Source organism: Erpetoichthys calabaricus, chromosome 2 (genome assembly GCF_900747795.2).
Source record: "Erpetoichthys calabaricus chromosome 2, fErpCal1.3, whole genome shotgun sequence".
Lineage (NCBI taxonomy): Eukaryota > Metazoa > Chordata > Cladistia > Polypteriformes > Polypteridae > Erpetoichthys > Erpetoichthys calabaricus.
In genome coordinates, this window is record NC_041395.2 from 319494895 (window position 1) to 319517275 (window position 22381).

A 22381-nucleotide genomic window follows, 5' to 3' on the forward strand; every position below is an offset into this window, starting at 1 on the left:
GAAGAGGATTGCAGAAATATTATTAGAGTTGATGGCCTTCATCTTATCTTGGAAAGCCTCGATGAAAAGATAAGAAGAGAAATGCGTAAGAAATCTGACAGTCGAGAGGAGACCATTGAGTCCGTCAGGCTCGTCAGTTTCACTAATAGCTGAGCTAAGCCAAGAGCTCATCAAGAGTCTTAGTAAAGCTTCTCGAGGTTATACTAGAGCCCTACCAAGATGAAGTGTGTCACAAGGTTTGCCATACTTGGGGAAAGTAGGGCCTGGTGGATGAAGTGTCCCACCGATGGTCTCACAGGGAGTCTGCAGGGGGCTCAATCCTACACTAATTATGCTTCATTGTTCATAATATCATCTGCACCTCTTACAGACTAATTAAGATAGCAGTTTAAATAAAACATAAGAAATCTGACAAGCGAGTAAAAACCATTCTGTCCATCATATCTAAGCTGTCCCAATGTCTCCTCCAGGTTCTTCTTAAAGGTTCTCAGAGTTTCTGCTTCAACTCCATGCCTCTACAGTTTGCTCCCAATTCCCACAACTCCTTCTGCAAAGAAGAGCTTCCTGACTTCATTCCTAAATACCCTTCTCCTTCATTTCTATTGATGTCCTCAAATGCAGGATCCACCCTAAAGTTGAAAGAACTCTGCTGGATGTGGTCTATCAATGCCTTGAGAATACAGAAGCCCTGGATGGTGTCACCTCACAGCCTCCTCTGCTCGAGACTGGACAGGTTTAGTTCTCTGAGTCTGTCACAGTATGACATGTCCTGAAGTCCTCTGCTACCTCTCCATCCTGTCTTTGGTCTCCACAGGAAAGCTTCTTCTTCAGCGTGTCTGCCGGTGTGAAGCTCCAGGGCCCAAGCGTCGTGCTCCAGGGTAAGACTCTGTCCTTGAGTTTCTCTTGTTCTAGATTTTCCAGACTTGAATGCTCCAGAAACGTAACTTTTTATCAACTTATAAGGTGCTTCTTTTGGCTCAACAGCAAACATAACAAGCCCTGAATCAGCCAATGACTAATTTGTACTGAAGTCTCCACCCCTCACATCCTGATAACTCCTCCCACTTCGCACACTCATAATGATCTCGATGTTCGGCTCCCTTTTTCACACTCTCATTCCAACACCTGGGATACACTTGGTTGCTTTCTTCTGCACAGCTTCAAGTGCTGCTCTGTCTTTCTTGTGCTGTGGTGACCAGAACTGCACTCCGTACTGCAGAGGTGGTCTCACTAGTGAATTATATAGCTACAGCATAACACCCCTCGACTTAAATTCAACAGTTTTTATGATATAACCTAACATTTTATTTGCCTCTTTAATTACTTCTATACATTGCTTAGTTGATGAAAATGTTGTGTCAACATAAACCCCTAGATCCTTTTCAGAGGTCTCTCCCTGTACGTCAGTGTCTCCCATCTTATATTTATAAATGATGTCCCTTTTGCCCACATGTAACATGGTGTACTTTTCTACATTAAACTGCATTTTGTCCAGTTCAGTATGTCCAGTTCTGAAGCTTGTCCAGGTCTTTTTGAATTTTTGCTGCCTCCTCAGTGTCTGCCATCCCTCCAATTTTGGTATAATTTGTGAACTTCACAAGTTTAGCACCTAAAGAAGAATCAATGTCATTAGTAGAAATCACGAAAAGTAAAGGTGCATAGACAGGACCCTGAGGGATTCCACTGCTGACAATCCAACTAGAGATCCACTTTCGTTGCTGCTTAGACCAGTTGGAGTAAAACAAACAGATATTTGTGTTAAGTCGGCACGCATTTTTGATCCATTCATCCTCATCAAGGTGGCTGATCTTTGCAGATGGGTTCCTGTAACAGGTAGCCATTTGTCGATTTCCTGAAGCTGCTTTTGAGTGTATTGGTAGAGACTAACACTGGGTGGGCGATCAGTCCATTACTGATCACAGTTATTGACCCTCGAGTACCCAGGGAGAAGATGCAGACTGCACATGGAAAGTCACCAGGCTAGAACTTGAACGGAGACAGCAGGGCTAACCGCTGAGCCCCAGGTAGTGACCAACATGGCTATGAAATGATTCTGTGCTCATTGGGCTCTGCTTGTTACTGACGCCTTTTTAGGTGAAAATGACTTTACATTTTGTTTTTGCTATTTAATATTTCACTGTGGGCTATGAACCCAAATGCTTTGGGCTCTTTGTATTAATTTAATTATTTGAATCATTTATTTGATTTATTTTGGAGCAAAATGTTAAGGTGAGGTTGTGCCCAGTGGTAGGACTGGCACTTGTAACCCTCATCTTTGAGCTTGAAGTTGAATAAATGGATAGGTGGCCACCATTAAAATTTTTGTCACTCGTGACCTCCCACCAGCTGTTCATTGGTCGTCAGCCATTACAGTTTTGTACAAATAAACCTGAGTAAAGGAGAATAAACCCACTGGGCTGAGTCTGAGGACGGACAGAGAGCCACTCACCTGAGTGTTCATTGTCCTTGAGTCCGAAGACACAGACGTCTTTCACAAAGGCCTGAAGCTCCACATCGGTCTGCACTGTCTCGTCGCTGTCATAGTAGATTTCCACAACATCTGCAACAAAGCTTTCAAAAACAGCAGACAAGCGTCGTGAACACTCTCAGTCTTTTCACATGTTATCACCATCAGTCTCTCCGGCAGGTAGACATGCAGCATGAGGCAGTTGTAGGGTGAGACAGTAGAACATTAGGACAGTTGTGACAAGAACTGGCCATGCAGCTCAACAAGCTCATCCATCTTGTTCACTCAAATTGTGTAAAATAACATCAAGTTGAGTTTCAAAAGACCCTAAGGTCCTACTGTCTACCACACTACTTGGTAGCTTCATCCATCGCTCTGTGGATCTTTGAAGAAAACATTTCCAAAATGTGTACACAATCTGCCCTGAGTAAGTCTCCATCTTATCTTCATTTACAGAAGGAGGCCATGTTACATGATTTTGCGGTAGTTTGGCTTCTCCAGCGGTTCCCAAACTTTTTCTGTTTACTGCGCATTTAATATTTCAAGATGTTTCCACGGCCCCCCAAATTAAACCATAGTATAATTGATTGTTCTGTTATACATACCTGACAGTTGCAGTGCACAGCTGGTGACTTGGCGCAATTGGTTATAATAAATTAAATGTGAATTATCACAGACGTTTAAAATAAGAACACAGACACAGCAACTGATATACGAATACAAACACCAATCAGAAAACACATTTCAACCATGTGACTTCATTGCGTGGCCCTGACTAGTTCATGCAGCATAAATGGAACAAGCCTGTTATATTAACGTGAGTCATACGCATTTACGCTTGCTGCCTGACGTCTGGATGAGTTCATTTGGGTCTGTTCTCAAAAGGCAAATTAATTAATTTTTACAAGCAGGTAGATTTATTATGATGTTTGGTTGTTGCATGTTGTATTTTTGCTGAAACGGTGCTATTATAGTGAAGTCAAATGGATTATCATCTCGAGGCAGATGCTGCTAACCCCCAACACTGCAAGTCTCTGTGTACAACCTAAGGAGGTTCTGGAATCCCAGCTGCCATCTGCACCCTGTACGGCGTACAATGAAATCACATTGGTGGTCTCCAGCCCCCCTCCACTCCCGGGATTGTGTGTCTCTGTTGATCAAGTGAGGAGAAACTCTGCACAAACAAGGCTTCATGGCCACAGGGTGCTGAAAACATGTGCCGGTCAGCTCTGTGGGGTCCTTCACCACCTGTTGTACCTCTCCCTGAATTTGCAGAAGGTTCCCCTGCTGTGGAAAACATCCGGTGTGGTCCCAGTGCCAAAGAAAGGGCATTCTAGTGATCTCCAGGACTTTAGACCACTTGGTCTTACTGCATATATCATGAAGACCTTTGAGAAGTTGCTCCTGAAACAGCTAGGACCCCTGGTTTCAGAACTTCTGGAGTTTGCCTATCAGACACACAGAGGTGTGGAGGATACTCTGATCTCCATGCTCTACAGAGCCTGCTCCCACTTGGACAAAGCCGACACCTCAGTCAGGATCATACCCTTTCACTTTCCCAGCTCTTTTATCTCCATTCTGCCTCATCAACTGAGGAAAAAGCTCATGGCTTTGAATCTCGATGTCTCTACATGATCACAAACTACCAGACCAGCAGACAGTGGTTTGTGAGGCCAAGTGACTGTGTGCTAGAAATGGTGGTGTGTGATAGTGGAGCACCTCAGGGGACTGTCCCGTCACTTGTCCTGTTCACCGTCTATACAACAGACTTCCAGCACAACACAGTCACTTGACATCTACAGAAATTTTCAAGTGACTCCTCCATAGGCTGAATTAATAATGGAGACGATTCGGAGGACTTCATGTTGTAGTGTAGGGACAACAACCTGCAACTCAGCATCAGCATGACATTAAGTTTATTTTTATTTATTTATCGATTGATTGGCTGTATTATTTCTCCTGTGAGTCTGTATTCTTGTTTTTTTCTGTTTCCGTATGCTGTATGCTGCTGGATTTCCCCCTGGGGTTAATAACGTTGATCTAATCTAATTATTGATATTATAATTTCACCTTTGGTCCCTTGTAGTAGAGTTTATTTTGAAAGGCACTATATAAAAAGTACATATCATTATCAATAGGTAGATGCTCTGCCCATCACCTCTCCCTGACACATCTGGATAAAAAAGACACATATGTCAGGATGCTATTCATAGACTTTAGCTCTGCCTTCAACACCATCATCCCTCCAAAGCTGATTGTAAAACTGAGCAGGTTGGGCCTGAACACCACCCTCTGTAATTGGATCCTGGACTTCTTGACAGAGAGGCCCCAGTCAGTTCGGATGGGCTGCAACACTTCCAGCAACATCACACTGAGCACTGGAGCGCCGCAGGGCTGCGTGCTTAGTCCACTGCTGTTCACCCTGCTGACTCACGACTGCACAGCCACGCACAACACCAACCACATCATCAAGTTTGCGGATGATACGACGGTGCTGGGACTGATAAGCAGGGATGATTAAACAGCATACAGAGATGAGGTGGAACAGCTGTCTGCATGGTGTGAAGACAACAATCGGTCTCTCAATGTTGACAAGACAAAAGAGATAATCGTGGACTTCAGAAAATCACATCCTGCCCACATCCTACTTAGCATCAACGGTTTAGATGTGGAGACTGTTAGGAGTACCAAGTTCCTCGGTGTGCAAATAACTGAGGAACTTACATGGACGCACAACACCTCATCACTAATCAAGAAAGCCCAGCAGAGACTACACTTTCTGAGGCAGCTGAAGCGAGCAAGTCTTCCCCCTTCCATCGTCACCATGTTCTACAGAGGCACCATTGAGAGTGTTCTGACCAGCTGCATCAATGTCTGGTATGGTAACTACAACATATCTGACCGCAAGCGCCTGCAAAGGATAGTGAAGACAGCAGAGAACATTATTGGGGTGCCTCTCCCTTCAATATACAGAACATGTCACAAACGCAATGTTCGCAAGGCCTGCAGCATTGTGCAGGACCTCTTACACCCCTCACATGGACTTTTCACACTTGCTCAAAACATAAAAAGTGTGTAGAGCGCTACAGAAAGGCGCTACATAAAAGAAAGCCAGTTTGTCCCACCTTCCCTTTCTCCAAGCCTGATTTTTCTGATGGTGGGCAGAAGACTCGTTTGTCACGTGTGTCACGCATGCAGACCAGAAGGTCACCTTCCAGGCTTATCCAAGGTATGCGGTACCACCCCTGAACTAGGGGGGGAGCTGTCGCTAACGTTCTTGTCTCTTATTTCTCTTACAGTGCCGAGAAGCCATCCACGGAGGGCAACAGTGCCCCTGAAGACCCCTGCCCCCCATTCTGATCCAGATAATATAAAAGCAGATGTGCTCGGAAGGGGACATCGCAATTTAGAATTGAGCGCCTTGCAGCTCCAAAGCCTGATGACCGTTTGTTTAAAGGCCACTGGAAGGCGACTGCCTACTTTCTTTGTTTGTGTGCCATCGGGCGCCTGTTGCTTTACTTTCTAGTCTGATTAAATGGGGGGTCGTTTGGGACTCGTTCCTTTGTCACTCGCCTCACACAAGTGCTGTGTGTGAAGTGCAGAATTCAACAAGCTCCATGCTTTCTTTCTTTTTCTTTCAATTTCTTTTTATGTTACACTGATGCTCTTCTGCTTATCTCTTTTGTTATTATAGTGCCATTGCTGTGGCTGTGCTGCTGGTCACATATACCTTGAAAGACTGAGAAGGTCACATAAACCAGTTTGGGGTCATGGGGGAGGCTATCCCAGCATCACTGGGGTGCAAGGCAGGAAACGGCAGACGCCAGTCCCCCTCAGGGCCCACTCAGGCCATTGGGCTTGTTGCTTAAGCTAAGCCGCCCCACTGTCTCCTCCCAATTATTCTGGAAGGTTGTCAGGGTTTCTGCTTGAACTCCATGTTGTGGTAGTTTGTTCCAGATACTCTATGTGTAAAGAAGAGCTTACTGGCTGTAGTCCCAAATGCACTTTTCCCGGGTCATCAGCTGAGCCACCCACATACCTGCACAGACCCTGAGGGCCTTTCTAAACCTTTTTGAATCTGCCTTTTGGCCCCTTACTGGTAACCCCTTTAGGTCCTCCCCAGTAACGTCTAATTCTTTCTGTCTCACTAAAGTCAGCATGATAAGGGTTTGCAGAGTTGGTTTGGCGACCTGGAGAGACGGAGTGTCGCATTTTGTTGTCTGCTGTTGCAAATCGAAGGTGGGCCTCATCCTTTGACGTCACTATTACTGCTTTAACATCTTCTTGTTATTTTTAATGGCAGTGCTTTCATTATTCCCTCACAGGGCTACTTCAGATTCATCAGTGAAGCCCACCTATATGATTTGAGATGGACTCCTGCACAACCCAGAGGGCCGTTTGCCTATCCTGTGTACCACCATTTGGGATATGGGAAGATAAGAAGACCAAACACTGAGAGAACAAACATGGAAACTCAACACAGACACCCCCAAGTATGGGGTTCAAAACCTGGACATCACCACTCCGAGCCAAGGTCAGCTCTGATTTCATTCTGTTTGGATTTCCCCCTCTTTGCTGCATTTCAAATCTTTTGTTTTCCTGGACTCGACCTAAAACAGACGGTAAGAGACTCAAATGGAGAGACAAGGACTGAAGGCCACATACCTCTTCACTGCCTCCCAGACTTTCATGCCATCATCCCGATAGTAGTAGTAGGGCAGATCCTCCTTGCTGTCCACACCTCGATTCTTAATTTCTTTTGGAAAGCACAGCGAGGAGAACGTCAAGTTCTTCATGGCGCGCTGCACTAGCTGAACGTGGCCTCCACCACCAGTCGCATTCGCCTGCACATTTAAAACAAATCACAGCATTCGGCATCCATAGTCTAGAAAACTCTGATCACAATGAACCCTGTGATGGATCCAAAGAAGCACTGTGACAAGTTCTCGAGTCGATACAAAATACGGAAAGCTCTTAGGTGGAGAAATAAGGTGCTACAAGGGAAGATCTGAAGGTAAAATCAGCCGTTTAAGGCCTACATAACTACAACGCTAACTGTAGGGCATATGAGAGCAACGGTTAGAAAGGATATTAGGAAGGCTGAAAGTCCACTGGAGAGAAACATGGCAGAGAAGGTGAACGATGACCTACAAAGAGATTCTTTCAATATTTAGTTCTAAAAGAGTAGTCATGGAGGAGGCGCAATTTTATGATGCTTATCGATACGAATCCTATATGAATTGTAATGAATGAATTTAATCTTTGCTTTGTACTTGAAATGGTGGATTCCTTTTAACTCTTTGAGGGCTGAATACAGTGGTGCCTTGGTTTGCGAGCATAATTTGTTCCGGAAATGTTCTTGTAATCCAATGCACTCGTATATCAAAGCGAATTTCTCCATAAGAAATAATGGAAAGTCACATCATTCATTCCACAACCCGAAAATATTCATATAAAAATGAAAAATACAAAATATAAAGTAAAAATACATAAAACAATTAACCTGCACTTTACCTTTGAAAAGAATCGTGGCTGGAGTGAGGGAGACGAGAGGAGGAGGAGGAGGAGGAGGAGGAGGGCTATGGTGTAGGACGACTTTCACTCTAACTAACGAAATCCCTGCTATCTGTTGGCTCACTGGAATCTTTTTCTTTTTTTGCAACTTTAACAAGAAACCTATCCAATGACAATTGCTTTTGCCTCCTTTTGAGGATTTTGCAGAAATGTGACATTGCATTGTTGTTAAACAGAGTCATCGCTCACACTGCTACAGCCTTATTGGACACAAAATAAAAAAATGCTTTACGCACACACACACATGGACACAATGCTCTAGTAAACAGTATACGCTCGTACGGATGTTGACTATACGAGTGAGGCACGGAGACTGAGACCGAGCATGGGAGACAATTACCCACAATCCCACAGCGAGAGAGAGAGAGAACCATCGGCTCGGATGTGATCACGTGACGCTCAGCAGACAAAGCGTATACGTACTACTCGTATTGCAAGACCTCGCTCATTTATCAAGTTAAAATTTATTAAAAAACACTCGCAGACCAAGTTACACGCAATCCAAGGTTTTACTGTATTTTGTTCAGTTTTCTGAAAAGCACACAGAGCTGTGGTTTCACACGGAAATCAACATAAAACGTCCGTTCCTGTGTGCTGTGGCTGCTGTTGCTGCCCGTTCGCTGTTTCTGGCGGCTGTGGTCGGTGGTCAGCAGGAATGTGCAGCGGGTCAGCTGCCTGGCTGTCTTTGCGCAGCCACAGTGCGACACAATCTGATTTGTATCACTTGTCATCGTAAGTAGTGGTCCTGCCAGGCGAACGTTGCTGTAGATGCCTCAGTTACACAAATGTGTTCATGGTGGTACCTCACTTTTGTTTTCGATCTCCAGCTCCAGATCACTTGCATCAAAATCAGAGATGAAGAATCTGATTCAGCGATAATACGACAATCACTGGTAATTCTTTGGGGTGGGTGGCCAGTGCTCGTGATTCTTGAAGGGGGAATACCCTCCCTGGGTTGTTAGATGGCAATGATTTTTGACTGAAAACCTGTCACCCCGGATGGCGCTCTGTAGTGATTGTGGGTCGTGAACGCTCTAAAAGGCTAAATTGGGTCACGAGAAAAAAAAGTTTTAGAAACGCTGTGTTAGATCATTTAAAAAAAAAAAAAACTCCTAAAAACCCACTTTTTTAATTTGTCTTTCGTACTTACATTCTACTTCTATTCCTAACAGAATACACATGCATAGACTTCATATATTTCTTTTGGATTTGCAATCTTTAGTAATCTCTACTTTTGTGTGATTTCTTTTCAAGTTTTTCCAAAAGCCGCCACCACCTGATCCAAAGTCCTGTGCAGCTGCCTGTGATGCTGGAATGAAAGTCGCTACACCAACTACCTACAAGACCCACCACGTCGAATCCTCCAAGATGAAGCCTACAAACACAATAAGGAATAATGTAAGGACATTCATATTGGGTAGAATGTCTTGTGAGGGCTGGGTGGTCTTTTGAACCCCTGCAGATTTTATTTCTCCAGTTTAAATGGAGTTTTTTTTTTCATTTCTTTGTTTCTTTGTTTTAAAAACTGATGCTATATTTAAGGACTCTACGTCTCTATCAAATATATATATATTTTATGTAAGTGTTTATTCATTTATTTTTTTGTATGTTATTTATTCATTAGTATTCTTATCTATATGAATTTGTTTTTCTTTGCTTGTACCCATTTCGTTAACATCTTGTAAACCACTTTGAGCTACAGCCTCTGTGTGAAAATGTGCTGTAGCAACAAAAATTGTTGTAATCAGGGTCAGTAAAGGGTCAAAACTATAAGATCTACCACACGTTGTCAAAAGCAAAATGAGAAGCAAACGTCGAGGTCAAAAAAATCACAGGCAACAGTTGAAACCAACAAGAAACTAAGCAGAGAGAATAACCAATTACAAAATTGAGCACCAAAAAGGATTTTTGGAAACCATAAACTTGGATAGGGAAATGATTGGCAATTATCTCATGCGTGACGTTTTGAACCCGTCACATTTCTAACGTGGGTCGCAACCTCCGAGTGCTCACCCCTAACAACAGGAAGACAAAACACTGGCAATCGTAAATAACCAAGATGGCGGTGAGAAGAGTGCAAAATAATTCATAAAGACAGAAGTAAATGAACCAAAAACTATTGGTTCAGAATCTAGGGCTTAAGAAACCCCCAAAATGAGTGCTGAGGTTCGTAAACTGATGCAGAAAAGTGCATAAATAATAATGAGCCCATTCAGAACAATACCTCTTAGCCCTGGACTCGGCCTAGTTGCTCTTCTCTGGACCTTTTCTAGTGCTGCTATGTCCTTTTTGTAGCCTGGAGACCAAAACTGCACCCAGTTCTCCAGATGAGGCCTCACCAGTGTGTTATAAAAATTGAGCAGAACCTCCTGTGACTTGTACTCCACACATCAAGGCGCTATATAACTTGACATTCTGTCAGCCTTCTTAATGGCTTCTGAACACTGTTGGGAAGTCGATATCTTAGAGTTCACTATGACTCCTAAATCCTTCTCATAAGGTGTACTCCCGATTTTCCGACAGCCCACTGCATATTCAAACCTCACATTTTTACTTCCTATGTGTAATACTTTACATTTACTGAAATTAAATTTCATCTGCCCAAGCCTGCATGCTGACCAAGCTCCTCAATAATAATTTAACGGATTGTAGATTATCTGCCATTGCACCAAGCTTGGTATAATCTATGAACTTAACCATCTTGTCAATTATATTCTTTTCTGGATCGTTGATAAATATTAAAAAGAGCGGTGGCCCCAGCGCTGATCACTGAAGGACACCACTTACAACATCACCTAATTCAGAGTTCCCCTCACCATAACCTTTTGTTTCTTATGTTTTTGCCAATTTGAAGACCACCACCAGACTGCACCCTGAATTCTCACCTCTTTTAGTTTCTGCCACAGATAAAATGTGACGGTCACAAATGAGATGGTAGCCGGTCGCTGAGCGGAATAAAGAAGATGGATAAGAAGAGGAGACGAGGAGCAAACTCACCTTATCAAAGAGGCCGCACTCGCAGATGAGCTGCTCTCGGGCCTTTGTATTGATGGCGATTGTGAACTTCACATGAGGAAGAATAAGCTGGAATGAAGAAAAAATAGAAAATAAGCAGAGTGCAAATGAAAGTGTAATGTGAGAGTCAAAAACACTAGCGGTCATGTTGTGTGCTTGACCAGATGGACTCAATCAGCAGCCGTGGTGGTCAGTGGAGCACTTGTGGCCCAGTGTTTAAAGAAAGGAACTGTAAAGCACAAGACCAGCAGATTGACCCCAATCACTGTGTGGCCCTGAGCAAGTGACTGCCAGCGCCCCAAATGACAAAGAAAAAATACAGTATGGTCTTATAACGCTTACTGAGCTGGTGTTCATTACTGAAAGGCACTATATAAAATACAGGTTTGTTTTCAAAGTGTCCCATCATCTAAAATCCCAATACCTTGAAGAGGGGGTGGACAGATGGAAGCTGACGGTACATTGCAATTCCAAACACTTCGGACATGAGGTGTGTCCGTAGGAGGTGGCTCACTGTCTGGTGAACATGGAAGTCTGCAGAGCGCACCCAGATTTTGGCAAGCAGCCAGTCATACTTTGCATCAGTCGGAAGAAAAATGGGGTTTGTCTCACCAGGAATTTGTCCCAACTGCAGATAAAAACAGAGAAAAAGACAGAAACACAGTCATGAAAGAGCTTGTCATCAACCACAGTCTGAGCTCCTGACATACAGGAGACCCGAAGGTCTGCTCCTCTAGTTGTTCCTACCCAATGGTAATGTGAGAACTCCCCACATTACTGGATCCCATTACAAACCAATTTGGTAAGTGATTTGGGGTCTAATGGGGGGGGGTGGGGGTGGGGGTTCATGTAGCAGGGTGGTTAGCGCTGCTGCCTTACAGCCTCAAGAGATGACTTAAAATCAAGGACTGCTCTTGTCTGTATGGCGTCTTTGTTAAATGTGACTGTGAGTGGGGGACGAATGACTGTGTCATTTGATGGATTGGCACCTTCTCCAATGCCAGATTAAGTAGATAAATCCCTTAAACACACTAATTCAGTGAGTGGTGATGTTTTGTACGTTGCTCAGCACTCACGAGTAAGAATTTCTCTGGACAATAATGATCTTACAGACATATTTAACAAGTACTAGAAGTCCTAATATTCTTCTCAGTGTAAATAAAATAAGTCACAAGATAAGGATTTTTTCAGTAAAATACAAATAGCACAACTCAATATTCTGAGGGCAGAAGAACTTGAAAGACCCCTGGCAGTTTTAAAATACAGGATGTCATAATCTCACTCCAAAGTGGGAAAACTGCAGGCCTAGATTGCAACCCAACCGAGCTTTGTAAAGGTTTTGAACCTAGTTGGATCTATTATTGTTAACAATGTTTGTAGAAGCTAAAGAAAGCTAAATTCTACCCAAAACATTCTGCCAAGTATTAATAACATTTTTTCTAAAGAAAAATAAAGACTTAATACAATGTGCTTCATATTGACTAATTTCACTCCTGAATAAAAATGTTAAGATAATAGCATTAAAAGCAAATGTCCTAGCTAGAACGATTGAGAATGTTCATCCCTCAGTAGTATCACAAGACCAAACCGAATTTATTAAAAGAAGGTTTTTGGCCTCAGACCTTCAGCTCCTGTTTAATGTAATATGCTTGCCCACAAATTTTGACTCGCCAAAGGATTTACTGTCTTTGGATGCAGAAAGTCTTTCATAAAGTTGAACAGGATTATCTATTTACTACACTACACAGATTCAGGTTTGGCCCCAATATGTCTGTATGGATTCTAGTCCAGAACCCTCAGGCTGCATTAACACTAGAATCCCTGAAGCCCACGAAAAACGTCTTAATTCCTGGCCACCTTAAATTCCCTCGCACCTTGTCAGCAGGTGTTGAAGGTTTCATTGTAGACGAGAAATACACATGAAATGCATATATTCCAATTAACGATACATTATTTACCCTCTACAACTCCAGGCAACTCACACCAAGATAAAGAGACTTGAGCTAGGAGAACTTCAGCTGCGTCGGTGGGGGATACTTGCTGCTTGTTCTGATCGACACAAAGACGCTGATGTTGAGGTGCAAGAGAATTTAAGATGCCCCGGAATTACGACTTTTTTCGTAGGCTTTAGGGATTCTAGTGTTAATAACACATACTCTGAATACTTCAAATTAGAAAGAGGTACTTAACACAGATGTCCTCTATCACCAATGCTTTTTGCATTAGCCATAGAACTACTGGCTGTTCATCTCCCAAAGAAACCAGAAATAAAGAGGATTTTCAGAAAAAGACTCAAACAGAAAATATCACTACATGCAGATTATATGTTGCTTGATATATCAGACCCACAATCATCTCTACCTTTAGTCATAAATGTGTTAGGAGAATTTCATAAGATTTCTGGATTCATAATTCAACTAAATGTCTTTCATCAATCATATTTATCTCATTTAAATTTGTGTAAAATATACTCAGGGCAAGACCCAACCTGCGAGTGCAGCCTTTTAGTTCCAGCTCCACTAGGCCAGATCTTTTGGGAATGCACCAAATTAAAATAATTTTGAACAAAAATCTTTACAAACTTCTCAGACAGCCTCGCTGCTACAATCACTCCTAATCCGTTAACAGTGACATTGGGTGTATTCCCAGATGGCATTAAAGTGCATGGGGAGAAATCGATTGTAATGTCCTCCACTACCCTACTAGCAGGCAGACTTCTCTTGCTTCACTGGAAGAATCCAAACCCGCCTTCTATATAGAACCCAGTGGGTAAGCAACGGTTCTCTATTATGCAAAATAGTCAAATTCTGTTTTTGAGGATACATCCAAAAACTTTCTTAAAATATGGCAAGAATTAATTTCCATCCATCCATTATCCAACCTGCTATATCCTAACTGCAGGGTCACAGGGGTCTGCTGGAGCCAATCCCAGCCAATGCAGGGTACAAGGCAGGAAACAAACCCCGGGCAGGGCGCCAGCCCACTGCAGAGCACGCACACACACACACACCCACATACCAAGCACACACAAGGGCCAATTTAGAATCGCCAATGCACCTAACCTGCATGTCTTTGGACTGTGGGAGGAAACCGGAGTACCCGGAGGAAACCCACGCAGACACGGGGAGAACATGCAAACTCCATGCAGGGAGGATCCAGGAAGCAAACCCGGGTCTCCTAACTGCGAGGCAGCAGCGCTACCACTGCGCCACCGTGCTGCCCAAAAATTTATTTATATTTATTATTTCAAAACTAGTGAAAAGTCCATGTAGTAAAACAGGCACAATGGTAAAATAGGAGGAGAATGGAAATAAAAAAACAGGAAAAAAGAGACTATCGTAATATCAGGATATCAGAATATATTGTTTCTATTAAAGGCAAAATTGTTTGATAGAGCAGAAATTGTTAAATGTAGCCACCTGTGTCATTGTAAGATGTGGAAGCTCCATGCTAGACAGGAAATGTGACCACCACTGTGGACTGAAAGGTCTGGAGGTCCATGCTAGACAGAAAACACATGACCTCTATGCTTGAAGTCGCGGTGTTCCGTGATGTGGCTGCTTATACTGTGGTTAAGATTAGTGTTGTGGGCACGTTATCTGACTCCAAGTGACAAAAACGAGCTGACAGTAAATCGCACCATTAATGCTAAATCAATGCGGGTCAAAATCTGATGGAGACGCGATCCCGGCACACATAGAGCTATTGACTTAACTAATGTTTTCCACAAAGGTTTTGGAACATATATGGATATACAGTATGTATATAACTGTCAGATCAGAGTGTCTATTGGAATGGACGGTAGAATTACTTTTTCCTTTTGACATCGCCTTGTAAGTCTCCTGTCAGGTGGTCGGTCCACAGCAAAGTGCTTAGCACTGAAAATGCTATGTAATGGTTCACAACTAAAAGATTCATCGGTGGAAACAGTGGAGGCAAAATGGTAAGTGACGACAATGCAATCAGCAGTCATTCTGTTTCTGTTTCCCGTGCTCCCAGGATATGCCCGCCATGACCTCCCACTTTCTTGGTGTTTCTTGCTTTTTCTCACTCAGAAGTTATTTCTTAACTTCTGTTTCATGTTCTAATAACTCGTCATCTGAAGAATAATTCATTTTAGGTTTTATTCATTCCAAAGGGTGTTAATTTAAGATTAGTGCTTTTTAAAAGATAATCTTTTGGACTGTGGATGACATGAGAGACGCTGACACATATAAACGCTGCTTTGTTAAGTCGGCCACAGATGGATGGACACTGGATGCTTTGCTGTTTTACAGAAGAGATGAACATGCTGAGCCCTTGCTTGACTCTCTAATGTTATTTTTAATACAGGCGTAGTGGTGGCTCTGTGGCCAAAGATCTACACTGATATCTGGAAGGTTGCCGATTCAAATCTCATTACTGCCAGAAGGGATCCTACTCTATTGGGCCTTTGAGTAAGACCCTTAACCAGAAAATTGCTCCGGGGTGTAAAACAATGGCAGACTCCAAAGGTCAGGTGAAAGGACAATTTCCCCTTGGGAATTATTATATCGAAAAAATAATAATTGATTTAATCACATTAAAAAAGTTTTTGCTCATAACTCTGTTCTTTAACTCTGTTTCTCTTTGGTGGGTGTTGAATCTTGGTTTGTCTTGTTTTGCTTGTTTTTTGTTTTTTCTCCTTTATATTCATTTCAAGATAAAGTCTTCTATCTCTTGTGTTATTGTTACTTGTCTGATTGAGTAGCGTGCCATTGTAACATTCTGCTTCTTGAAAATAAAATAGGAGGGACATTCAAAAAAGTTTCCACACTTTCATATTTTTGTTGGAAAAAGTGAAGTCAGGAGGAGTAGTAATTGAGCATTAAGAAGTTGGTACGACGCTGGGAAAATTACATCGCAAATGAAGGTGACTATGTAGAAAAGTGATGTCATGTGTTTTTGAAATTCTTAATACATAGAGTTAAAAAAAAGTGTGGAAACTTTTTGAACGTCCCTCGTGTAATAACAACCTTACAAACTAGATGGCGTGCTGACCCTCAAAGACATCAGAAGGAAAAGGGGACTGTAGACTGGCATCTAGAGCTGTATACTTGTGTCTGCAGTCCATCTATAAAACATCTATCATATAGTGCCTTTCATACTTATCTATGTATTACAGTATGTAGTGTCCTATCTATCTATCTATCTATCTATCTATCTATCTATCTATCTATCTATCTATCTATCTATCTATCTATCTATCTATCTATCTATCTATCTATCTATCTATCTATCTAATAGATTGATAAAGAAAGGCTTCTTTGCATCATTCTTTTCATCTCCTATTTCCATGCTGAAACTGGAAGTTCTACAGTTGCTACAATGTGACACTTCCTTTGAGAATTGTCAGAATTTGAAAGCAGGGGTTTCGTTGATAATGCTGCCCCCCCCCATAAAGTTCTGATGGAGCCCAAGTTGCCACCATTGTGCTTCTTGCCCGCATTTCTCCATTTGTCTGTTATTTTGGACTTGCACATATCTAATGCCACACCTGAATATGGACCAGAATCTCATTTGCAGGCTATGGATCTTTGATCCTGGACTGTGTCCTTTTCACTTGTAGATGGGCCACCAAGAAGATATCCATGCCAATTGAGCCCATGTCCTACAGGTGACACAAAGCTTCTTGCCCACATGCCAAACTGATCCACTACCAGATTACATTACCTGAATAGCGATGGGAACGATTTTGTTCTCCGAGTTCTTATACAAGAGACAGAGTGGTGCCGCCAGGTACTGGATGGTGCAGGGGTCTGTGCAGTTGGCAGAGACTTCATGCAGGATCTCAAAGTTGGCGATGTATATGTTGCCTTCCTGATTATAGAAAACAGAAAATAAGGTGAAAAACACAATGAGACCAAAGCTGTACCTGCAAATGAAATGGGAGCCACGGTGGCAGCAGCACACACAGGAGTCTGGGGTGTCCCCGAGAGGGCCTTTAGAACACAGCCAAGGACGGTGGCTCAGTAGTAGAGGGCACAGCACTTGGACGGGGTGGAGGAAGCCTGCATGTTGGCTGCTCGTGTACTTTGTAAATGTCTTAGCCATGCTGATACAGGAGGTGCCCCAGAGATCACACACATGTCTAATGTGGTTGATAGTCAAAGGACTTCTTTCAAGTTACCAGACATTCTTTCAACTGATCTGAATTAAAATGTCTTGTGTCTTCTGTGCACTTGCCAGGAGGGTTGTATTACTGGCCGCTTTGCTGTCCAACGCTCACGCAGTCATGCTGGCGCCAAGCTTGGTGTGACAGCAAAAAGCTCTAAATAGCCAACAAATTGAGGTCAGTCTAGGGCCAGTAAGCGGAACTGATCAAGTTCTCCAAATTTACTTCTGTAGACACGCTTCCTGTTCAGCAAATAATCTGATAGCTTGCATTTCATCATCTGTAGCCACATGCAAAGAAGATCCCACCCAGAAGCTGGTGACCAGTATACAGGGGTCATACTATAGCATGCAGCTGGTACCCTGATTTGAGGGCTATTGTAACGACCAAGCAGCTCCACTACCGGAGTCAGCACCAGGGTCTCATTGGGGAGTCAATGTGATGGAGACTGGGGGTAATGAGCACTAAGGGTGGTCAGAGTACTTGGATGAAGAAGGGAAGAAAAACAGACAAGGAAAAGAGAAGCAGAGGAAGAGAATCAGTCAGCGGGCAGGCTGGCGGGAGTCAAAGGCCTCATCTGCACTACTGTGTTTTTGCTTAAAAATGCAGACTTTAGTTTCTGTTTTCGCTTTTTGTCCACTTAACCCCAAAACCGAAGACTTTTGAAAATGCCGTCCAGAGCCATAAACTTCTGAAAACGTCAGCTTGGTGTATCAGTGGGGAAGGCAAAAACACAGACTCTGAAAGCGCTCAGATTTCTACCTGCTAAATTCCATGACCCTTATCTGACTGGACCTTCCTCGTTACACTTTCTCATTCCCTGACTGGTCCAACAGACTGTAGCACACACCGAGCAGTTGTATTCCATGGCACTTGTTGTTCTGCTTACCCGTATGCATTTAAATTGCATTATTATACAGTCTGAATGCAGCACATACATGTAAAAAGGCAAATAATTTACCAGTCATTAGAGTATTGGGATAAATCCTGCAGCCGGCAGTGCTACCACCCCTTTGTTATTGGAACTTTAAAAACAAGCACTCCATTGTTAGGCCTGTGTAGGCCACAGCCTACAGGTGGCAGTCTGGGGACTTGCAGCCTTGAGGTGAGCATCTTCTGGCCTGCTTTATTGATATTTCTGACCCTGAAACATGACATGGCCACAATAACAAAACTTAAATTGTAAAGCACTGAACCTGGGATCCTCTCAGGGGCAAATCTTAAAACATCGTATAAGTCTTTTTGTGAATGTTATTTTTCTTGATATTTCTCTTTCTTCTTTGATTCTTGCTTTGTTTCCTGTATTTGCCTTTATAATGTGTGGGACTTGTTCCTCTTTATATTTCCTTTTAGGCAGATCCTTTTTTGCTCTTTTGAGTGTTTTTGTTACATTTTTAATTTTAGTAATAAAAATTTTCATTTATAAAGATTCTTTGTTTTGAATGTTTTCACCAGGCAGAGTTTTTTATTGTTCCCCTCTCTCATTTTTCTAAAGTTTAGGACTTCTGTCATATGTTTGGACCTTTAAAAACAACCATTTGTCATTTTAAAAGGGCTCAACCCCCTTTATGCCATACTTCTGACTCCAAAACACAACAAACTTAATTTAAATGAAAAAAACAAAAGAAGAGCCTACACAAGCAAAGATGGATGGATCTTCATTTGATAAAACCTAAAGGGCTTCACATATTCACATTGTCACATATCACTTATCATAAATATTAATTGTCAGTGTAGGACAGCAGAATCCCGTCAGGTTAGGTCAGGTGGGGGCGCAGGCACTGGTACAGCACTTTGCCACACAACCCCCCAGGCAGACACACAGTCCAGTCCCACCCTCTGGAAATGACCCTCTGTCTGCTGTGACCAGGTGTTACATGGGTGTCCCCTTGGCCTGGTCCAGCCACTCGGGTCCTCAACAATGAAGATCCTGCAAGCCGGATCACTCTCTAGGATTTGCGGCATATGACTGTAGCGCCGTAACTGACGCACCCTCACAATGCAGGTAACGTGCTTCATTAGGGACTCCATGACTCCACAAAGTCAAACCACCGGTACCCAAAGATTCTCCGAAGAGACACAGTACCAAAGGAGTCCAGTCTTCATCTCCGGTCACTGGATATCATCCATGTCTCGCAATCATATAGCAAGACAGAAAGCACCAGAACTCCAAAGACTTGGACCTTTGTCCTTTTGCAGAGATATCAGGAGCGCCACACACCCTTTTCCAGAGACCTTATGACCCCCCCATGCTCTCCCAATCCATTTACTGACTTCATAGGAGGAGTCACTAGAGTCATGAATGTCACTGTGGAGATAAGTAAACATCTCGACAAGGTCGACACTCTCTCCGCAGACAGACACACTGCTGATGGCTGTGCCCAAGAGGTCATTAAGGCCTGGATCACATCTCACTGCATTTTATTTTAAAGTTGTGTTCACACAAGGAGAGTGAGCGGATGTTAAAGAGGCAGACCCTATGTAGAAGCTGAGCCTGGAACAATGATGGAGAAATAACAATCACCGTGCCATTGTGCTGTCAACAACACAACAAAAAAATCATTTCAATTTTGATATCTTAATAGAGGAATCATTCAAACTATTTTGATAGACGTACACTTTAGGATGGCAGCAGAAATAAAGGTGAAAAACCATTCTAAAATCATTAAGGTTTGCTCATTTTCTGCCTAAATAACAAACACATACATATTGTCGCATGCACGTACACACAGGGGGCCGTTGAAGGACCCTATTGACTGCAATTCCACTTTCACTCCAGGGGTTGGTGCTGTGTCCTAATTCTCCTGCCTCTTCTTCCCTCTGCAGACCAGTTGGCTGACGGCTAGAACACCGTTGATGTCACTTCCAGTGTCCGCCCACCTGGACCCGCCTCTTCCTGTCAAAAGGGCCCAAAACCGGAAGCTCTTCCATCTTGGGACAGTTTTGTTTTGAATTTGAGTCTGTAGAGATGACTCCACAATAATTACACGTTTTTGGTTTTTTTTTGCATCCAATTATATGGAGTGGCCATCTTGGCACCACAACACTTTAGCATTCTCCTCTCTTTCTGTTACAATATAAAAGAGAAACTTGAGCGCAGGGTTCAGTTTGATCTGAATATTTAAATAACAATGAACTTTTTGTTGGTGATGACGTGTCTGCAATAATTACTGCTATAAAACTACAATTCTAAAGTGATCATCAGAAGGCCCAAGAGCATGCAGCCAATTGAAGTAAAAAAGTAAGGTCTCCAAAGCTGTGGGGACGTAGAGAAACTGTTCGTACGGCTGTTGGCCACACTGTTGTGATTGGTGCTTCCTCCACTCCCAAACAAGAATGTGCGGCTTCGCTGGGATGCTCAATCTTGGCTTGGCAGCCCTTGAAAATGGAGCTCCAGTTGAACGCTACCGCCAAGTGCGAAGTTCGCGCAGGAGACCGTCGATTTCCGACGAGACAGTGGCGAAGGTTGAGGAAAACATGCGTAAAGATCGGCGGTTGGAACTTCACCACCCAAACCCACCCTATAGTCTGCACTTGGCACCCAGTGACTACCACCTGTTCCCTAAGTTGAAAGAATATTTGTCCGGAAGGCGATTTCTGCATCGACGAAGAGGTGAAAGATGAGGTTCAACGCTACCTGAAGGACATGGCAGTGAGCTGGTATGACATGGGCATTCTAAAACTACCACAGTGTCTACAAAAATGCATCGACCGAAATGGTGATTATGTAGAAAAACAAATGAGTCTTTAACCTTTAAAATGATGTAAACGTTACAGAAAATAAACGGTTGTTTGTATTTCTAAAAAAATAGGAGACCTTACTTTTGGGATTGCCCTCGTAGTTTACGATATTCTGGAAAACAATCAGGAGCTGCTTCACCAGAAGACAAAGAGAGATGTGAAACTCCTGATATTAAAACTCGATTGGAGACTCTCATACCTTAAGTTCCTCTTCCAGCGTCATATTTCTTTCTAGGCAGGATTCCACCATTTCATTAGTGACAGGAAAATTATCAGGCAGCGTGGAGCATTTCTCGAAGATGACAGGATTGCAGCCGTTCAGGAACTGGTAGCCAAACATGAAGTCCTCCTGCCAGTGCTGCATGACGTATTCTGTGCAAGAGAGACACCTCATTAACAGGTGGCCACAAAATGGCAGCAGTCAGAAATGAAAATGGAATCAGGAGATGGGCGCTGGCAATATAAATTAGTCAGGTCTAAACTGAGAGTCGAGACACAACATAACAAACTCGGTATGAGAAACCAAAATCGCAGTTCAGGGATGTAGCAATTGAATTGAAAACCAGTAAAGTACATTGTGGAAAGACCTAAGACGTAAATGGAAGGACGACAGAATAAGTTTGTAACTAAAAACCAATATAAATTCAAAGAAAATCAGGTGAGAATTTTTCATTTTTATCCAAAAACTTGGACAACCAGGAGGTTCACAGTGCTGCACACTTCCAGCTGACCTTACATACAAATGGTGTAGAAAATTCCTAAATGGTGGCATCTGTAAGATAAAAGAAGACGGTACCACAGAAGAACACATTTCATTTTTAAGATTGTTCAAAACACTTTAAAAAACATGAAATAAACTTGGCACCTCATATATAACTGGTGCATACACGTAAAAATGTTGCATATGTCAGTTTCCACGCTCACTGTGAGATGTATAAAAACTAAACTCGGTGTAATGCTACTCACATTTTCATGGCAGCCTTAGACCATGCGAACACATGTTTCTGCTTGGTTTTGCAAACTGGCGGCACCCAGCGTCAAAGCAGTGCCACTGTTTCTGTGTGGTGTCCATTTCTTTTATAGATTCACATCCATGACGCAGATTAAACACGTATACGGAAGATCTTTCAATGTTCCATAAATGTTTTAAAGAATCGCTGTTCTAAGCTTGCAGCTGGTTTTTCATTTATTACAGAGCTCATTGTGTGGTGATTGGTTACATGGAGAAAGAAAACAGGAGGACAGGAATTGGGGGTTTGTACGTTTGACAGACACAGTAGTGCTACAAAAAAATATTCCATCCAGGGTCATCTTGCAGGAGGCAGAAACAATCCCTGGATGACAAGCTGGCTTATCACTACCGCTGAGCCACCGTGCCCCCACATGTTTAATACATGCTTTAATGTATTTCTTCATGAAAATTATATTAAGTACACATCTTAGTCTTTCTC

General features: G+C 42.8%; 1 protein-coding gene across 1 annotated transcript in view; it reads right to left on the reverse strand.

The window, feature by feature from the left end:
* The window catches only part of alox5a (arachidonate 5-lipoxygenase a), an 82289-nt gene that overhangs the window by 17685 nt on the left and 42223 nt on the right, over window positions 1-22381 (reverse strand). The window contains exons 6-11 of the mRNA XM_028795938.2: window positions 21130-21302; window positions 16748-16894; window positions 11481-11684; window positions 11039-11125; window positions 7133-7311; window positions 2450-2571 (exon numbers count right to left, since the gene is read on the reverse strand). Of these exons, the coding sequence (XP_028651771.1) occupies window positions 2450-2571; window positions 7133-7311; window positions 11039-11125; window positions 11481-11684; window positions 16748-16894; window positions 21130-21302 (912 nt within the window). The remainder of the gene's footprint in view (window positions 1-2449; window positions 2572-7132; window positions 7312-11038; window positions 11126-11480; window positions 11685-16747; window positions 16895-21129; window positions 21303-22381) is intronic.